Genomic DNA, 6224 nt, shown 5'->3' with positions numbered 1-6224 from the left:
AGATTGGTCTGGTTTTCTTTTCTTGTAATTTCTTTGTTTGGTGTTGGTACCAGGCTAAGCAAAACCAAAAAAAAAAAAAAAAAAAAAAAAGAATTGTAAGTGTGGTCTTTTCAGCCTATATATCTTAAAACAACTCTTAAATGGAAATTTCTCCCACTGGTACCTCCAGCCTCCTCCCAGCCCCGGCTGCGGTCACCTCTCAGCCTCCTCCTCGGTCACCTCCTTCCGTCTGAGCTGCCCGGCGGTGGCCCCCGAGTTGTTCTGGGCCGTGTGGTTGCTACGCGCCGCGTTCTTTTGCGGCTTCCCGAGGCTGCTGCCCTCGCCCTCGTCCGTGGCTGCCTTGATGATGTTGCTGACCGGGAGGGCAGAGAAAGGCTCACAGCCTCCTGACAGGGCCCCCATCTCCTGGCCCCCGGGGGACGGCTCTGCCCGCAGCCCGGGGAGGTGCCTCGGCCTGGTCCTGGGGCCTTGGGCCTGGCAGGAGGCACCCACAGGTCCTGTTCCCTGTTCTGACTTGCTGGTCATCGCCAGGGTCACCTACTCTGCCCCCACCAGAGCCCATCTGGTGGCACCCAGGGTTAATGGGCACTGCATTTAAAACAGCAGAAAGGTCTCAAATGTTACAGGATCCCAGAGCCAGATGGTGACTCAAGATACCCATGGGCCGTCCCTGACCTGAGCACACTATGCAGCAGATGTAGGGGTGATGGACTAGGGGCTGCTCTGCTCTGCTCAGCTCAACTCAGCCCTGCTTGAGACCCTCCTTGGCTTTGGTCTTAGCCGGGGACCGGAGACTCAGGGGGTGGCTGCGGCTTCCTCGGCAGGACCTCAGGCTGGAGTGAGCCCGGGCCCACCTGTGTGGCCCAGGTCGTGCACTGTGCAAGGCTGGAGCCAGGGCCTTACTTGAGGGAGGGAGCCATGTGGTTGGAGCTCTTGGGAGGCGGCACCTTCTCCGAGGGGGTGTAGTGGTTGTGCACCATGGTGGTGACGCAGTTACCCACGGCGCCCTTGTTGCTCCTGCCAGGAGAGACCGGGGCAGGGGGGTCAGGCTCTGGGAAAGACCCCCGAGTCGTGCTGTTGATGCCAGGGCTCACTGTGGCGTCGTCTCAGTGTCCCTGCCGGTGGGGCCCTTCTTGGGACCCGGGAAAGCTCCGCCCGGGCATTCCACCGAGCAGAACCCAAGGTTTGAGGGTGAAAACTGCGGCCCCTGACTTCGGACATGCCTGCGACAGGGTGGGGGAACGGTCACAGACCAGTCAACAGAGAAAGGACCTCCCCCCGCCAGTTACATGTGATGGATGGAATACACTGTTTTCTCTCTGCCCCTCTCAAACCCGCCAGAAGGAATAAAAAATGTACAAACACACAAGGATGAGAAGATGAGACAGCGGCAAAGAGATGTCCACAAAGTTCCTGAGGACGAGGAACAGAGGGCCCAGCGGTGGCTGACTCGCAAAGTGAGTGAGGGGAAACCTGGGTGCCGCAGGGGCCTCGAGTCGGCTGGTCTGCACCCCAGAATCCAGGGAGGTGTGGGAAGCAAGGGCACCTGGCTCTTCCAAAGCAGCAGCTGCGCCTGCACCCCCTTCCTCACTGAGCATCAGGCACCAAGCCCACCCTGCCCCGCCCCTCCTCCTGCAGAAGACAAGCAGCTAGGTCTCCAGGTGAGAGTCTGTGCACTGGACCAGGACACCCCCAGCCCTTTCCTGCCGGCCCGCAGAACTGGTGGCCCTCAAATAACCCCACGGGGGAGACAGGAGGATCTCTCCCTGGAGAGACTGGGCAGCCCCAGCAGAAAAGTCCCAGACACAGACAGGTGGGGAGCCCCCAGCACAGCAGCCTGGTCCCCACACAATCACCCCAAAGTGAAGCCTCCAGGCAACTTTTAGGGCCTCCCTCTTAAATTCTGACAGAGCCAGTATTCCAGACATTTGGGAAAAGACTCACATGTAAAAGGTCAACAAACAGAATATGATGGAAATAAGGCCAAGCAAAGAACAGGACATTTCAACAAATGTACACTCAGTGTCAGGCTGTGCTGATAAATCTTTAACAGCCAAGTCTCTAGAGAGAAAAGCTCTTATCTGCAGCATCTGCCAATGTCAGTGACAATAGTTCCCACCATGGCTGATTTCAGACACCCTGGAACCAGAGCCGGGCAGAGGAGGACAGTCAGCCTTGTGAGCCGGCGCAGGCAGCTCCAGCCGCCGCTGCGTGGAATCCTCAAACACGTGAGAGACGAAACAAGAACAAGATGCTACGAAAGAGGAAGGATGGAGAGACATTCGAGAACAAGAGGAGCTACAGGAGAGAAACAACGCGAGCAAAGGGTTGAAATACACAGTTAAGTGCATCTATCAGAAAGCAGGTCCCAAAGCTAAAGAGAAAGAAAAGAAGGGAAGACGCCAACTTTGTAGAATCAACCCAGGAGGCCCAACACGCAAATAACCGCAGTCGCAGGAAGAACGGGAAAAAGAAAAGGGAGAAAACTGTCAAAGAAACGACAAGAGGAAATTTCCTAGAACCAAACAGCGCAAGTGTGCACATGGACCAGCCACCAAAGCCCAGTGCGATAAGTGAAAGAACCACGTCGAAGGCCTGGCCCCGGGAGCTTCCACAACAGAGAAATGAAAAGATGACTCAAACTGCTTCTAGAGGGAGGAAAACAGACACGTGAAAGGACTGGGGATCAAGAAGGCAGTGAATTCACAACAGCTCTCCACGGAAACTGAGCAATTGCTTCAAGATGTCAGGAAAGCTTTCCAATCTAGAACTCGGTGCCAGCCAAACTCTCAGTCAGTGGAACGGTCACGGCATGTTCAGGCACATGTGGTCTTAGAAACGTTACCTCCCACACATCCTTCCTGAGGAATCAACGGGAGGATGTGCTCCCCTAGAGATGGAGGAAACGGAGGGCCTACCAGGAGGGAGGGGGTAGCAGAGGCAGGCCAGCTCGGACCCAGGCAAGAGAAGACAGGGCTCCGAGAGGTTTCTCTGGAGGAAGGTGGACAGGCAGGGCACCTGCTGGCCTGCTGGAGGCGAGTTCTAAGATTCTCTTATCAAGTCTGGGAGAAGAAGTGACCCACACACAGACAACGAACCAAGGAGGAAAACAAGAGATCATTTTTAACTCTGGGAAAAACAAAAGTGTGCCCCAAACATCAACAACCTCTCTCGAGCAGATTCTGCTCTGAGGTTCACATTTTGGATTCCTCAACCCTCCTGACTCTGGGGGGCAAACACAACCATTATCCCCTTGGTATAAATGAGGATCCTGGGGCCCAGGAGGGTTAAGCAACCTGCCCACAGAAATGTTCCGAGGCACCCTGGTCCAGATACAAATAAGACAAAGCGGCCACCCCCGGGAGCTCTGGGTGGGCAGGGCCGTGTGGCCCTGCAGCCGGCGCACCTGTTGTTGGCGGTAAAGTTGGGGGCCAGGGGCACCGTGCACTCTCTCCTCCGTGGGCCCACCGGCACGTCGAGGGTGCCAGGACTCTGGGCATCAGGTGGCAAGGTGAAGGCCCTGGGCTGGTCATCCTGCACATAGACGACAGCCCGTGACCTCGCTGCACACGCCACTGACACAGGGCCCCTGCCCTGCCCCCACTGCCACATGCACACATGGGGAGCGGTGGGATGGCCTAAGGGCTGGGACATTCTTTGCTGCTCCTCCTTACATTGACCGCTGTGGTCAAAGCTGGCTGACTAACACTGATGCCCCCCACCCCCTGCTGGCCCATCCTGCAGGGGCAGCGAGAACGAAGCCGGAACCAGGCGTCACTCCCAATGGACAGGGGCCGCGTGACGTCCTGTCCGCTCAGCTCAGCTGCAGCCTCACCAGGACATTCCACGTGGCTCCCTTCTCGCTGGAAGCTTTGCTCAGATCGGCAGGCCTCTTTCTCCCACCGGGGCTGCCCTCGAAGAGTGTCAGGAAGTCCGGGGGCTCTTCTGGCCTGTGTCGCAGAGAGGACAGCAAGCAGGGATAGTCACTGGGCCTGGGGAGCCCGGCTCCAGGAACCCAGACAGGGGTCATTTTACGAGGGGACAGGAGGGACCAGGTCACCGGTGGGGACTCCTGCTCCCCAGCCCACAGCATAAAATATTTCTCAGCCCCGATCTGACAACCGCGCCTGGAAGAGGTGCTCACACCTGTCCTGTGGCCACCACAACATCTCAGGGAAAGCGCAGCAAGGATAAGGAAGAGGCGCAGGCAGGGGGATGGTGGCCTTGAGGTCCACATCCCTGCGCGGGAAATGACGGGCCAAGACTCATCCTGCCTGCCCCGCCCAGGGCTGGCCCCCCCACCCCCACCCCGGTCCAGCCAGCGCTCACACCAGTGAAGCTGGGAGAAGGGCTAACAGAGGGAGGAGAGAGCAGGCCGGGGGTACCTGAGGTGTCAGAGGTTACCTTAGGGGGCCAGGCCATGCCTGGTTGGCTTGTGGCTGGTTGACCTGCGTGGCACTATTAGATCTGCGAAGGTTGCTGATGGCCCGGGAGCCTCCGGGCCCTGGGGCCTCCTGCCAAAAGGAGGGAAGCAACCAACCATGTGGCCAAGGTTTTAGACCCTCGCCAGTCCACGCAGCATCAGGCCAGGCTTGGACACAGATTTAGAGAGAGGCTCTCCTGGGTCACACGTAGACAGGTGGGCAGGGGAGCAGCATGGGGGTCCTGGGTTTGACCTGCTGAGCGGGGGCAGGTCCTCGGCCTCTCACACGAAGTGGGAGCTCCTCACCCCTGGCAGATGGAAGGTCCGAGAGGAGGCGTGTGAGGCCCGCCCGGGCGCCACAACAAAGGCTGACCATCCTCCTCATCACCTTCTAACCAACGAGCCTGGCCGCTCACTCCCCCTGCAGCTCTCGTCCCGCAGCTCCCGCGGCCATCCTGCTGTCCGCCTGCCCTGCCCTGCCTGGTACCTCAAGGCCACCAAGAGCTCCTCCTTCCCCACACATCAACCCCGTTTACAGAGGAATCACACAAATCCAAATGTTGCTGGAACAGGAGGGACAGAGGGCTTGGTGCTGGCAGGATCTAGGCTCTGCCCGGGGCCAGCCGACCCCAGTCTTGACCTCTTGGTGAGTCAGCTCCCTGGTCTACAAGCCGGAGTCCTTCCTGCCCCGGGGTGGCCCAGGGATGCACCGGATGATGGACATGAAGGTGCCTGCTGAGGTGTGGAGCTTACCCAGGAGTCAGACGCCCACCCCGTGGTAGGGGTCCCTGGACACCCCTGGACCTGAGGCCCAGCCCTAACACTCACCAGCATCTTCCTCCTTGGCTCACTGCCAGTGACCACGGAGATGGAGCGGGCGATGGGCTTGGCGGTGGAGGCACTGTTGGGACGCCGGGACATGGGCGGAGGGAGGCCTGTCAGACTCAGGTCCATGCTTTCCGGGCTGCCCTCGGGAGGGCCGGAGGGGCCGCTGAGGGCCCTGGAGCCTTTCATGGTGGACAAGTAAGCCCTGAGCAGGGAAGAAGGGATGCGAGGAGGTGTCCTCCGAGGAACCAGATGCGCACACATAACCTCTGGCCTGGCCGCAGGGGCCCAGGGCGCCTGAGTCTGCCTGCCACCCAGCTCCCCAGAAGCCTGCCACGCCCACCACCCTCCTCACTGGGTGGCCATCTCCTCATTAGGAGCAGAAGCGAGTGACAGAGTGGGACCCCGAGCGCAAACGGCAAAAGGAGGGCCTCCCGGGGTCAAGATGACCTTCCCCGGAGGGGCACTGCTGGGGGTGGCTGGGGGTTGCAGCAGTCATGGCTGTGAGCCCCCACCCCGTGACAGGTACTCCACCCGCCTGGGCCCCATATTCTTCACCTGTAAAACGGGCCTTTAAAAGTGCCTCCCCAGGGGTTATCATGAGGCTCAGACAAGACGGCTGTGAGGCTGGCATGTGGTGAGCACCCCACAGGCGATATTCTAACTGGGGTTAGGGCCCCCAAGCTTATCTGACTACAGAACCCCCTCCCTCTCCTCAGAACCACCCAGAATATCCACGAGCTCCTGGGAGGCAGCATCTGCTCTCGTGTCCAGGTTCCCCTCCTCCCCTCCTAGGTTGGCCACCTCTGCAGCGTCCCGTGCTGGCCCTTCCGCTTCCAAATGCTCCGCCCTGGGCCTCTCTCTTCGTCCTGGGGGACTGCCTCTGGCCTCCTGGCTTCCAACACCATCCATGCGCTGCCGGTTCCCACAGGCATACCTCCCGCCCCCCTGTCCCCTAGTTCCCAACTTAGCTAAC

General features: G+C 59.4%; 1 protein-coding gene across 1 annotated transcript in view; it reads right to left on the bottom strand.

Annotated features, from left to right (window-relative positions):
- The window catches only part of CEP131 (centrosomal protein 131), a 16410-nt gene extending 10973 nt beyond the window's left edge, over positions 1–5437 (bottom strand). Inside the window, 6 exon segments of the mRNA XM_007462333.1 lie at positions 197–352; positions 904–1017; positions 3407–3534; positions 3836–3950; positions 4405–4514; positions 5252–5437. Of these exon segments, the coding sequence (XP_007462395.1) occupies positions 197–352; positions 904–1017; positions 3407–3534; positions 3836–3950; positions 4405–4514; positions 5252–5437 (809 nt within the window).
- Positions 5438–6224: the final 787 nt, after the last annotated feature.

Source organism: Lipotes vexillifer, unplaced genomic scaffold (genome assembly GCF_000442215.2).
Source record: "Lipotes vexillifer unplaced genomic scaffold, Lipotes_vexillifer_v1.1 scaffold1691, whole genome shotgun sequence".
In the NCBI taxonomy this organism is placed as follows: domain Eukaryota; kingdom Metazoa; phylum Chordata; class Mammalia; order Artiodactyla; family Lipotidae; genus Lipotes; species Lipotes vexillifer.
Note: the sequence above shows the minus strand (reverse complement) of the source record. Positions and strands in the feature narration are given on the sequence as shown.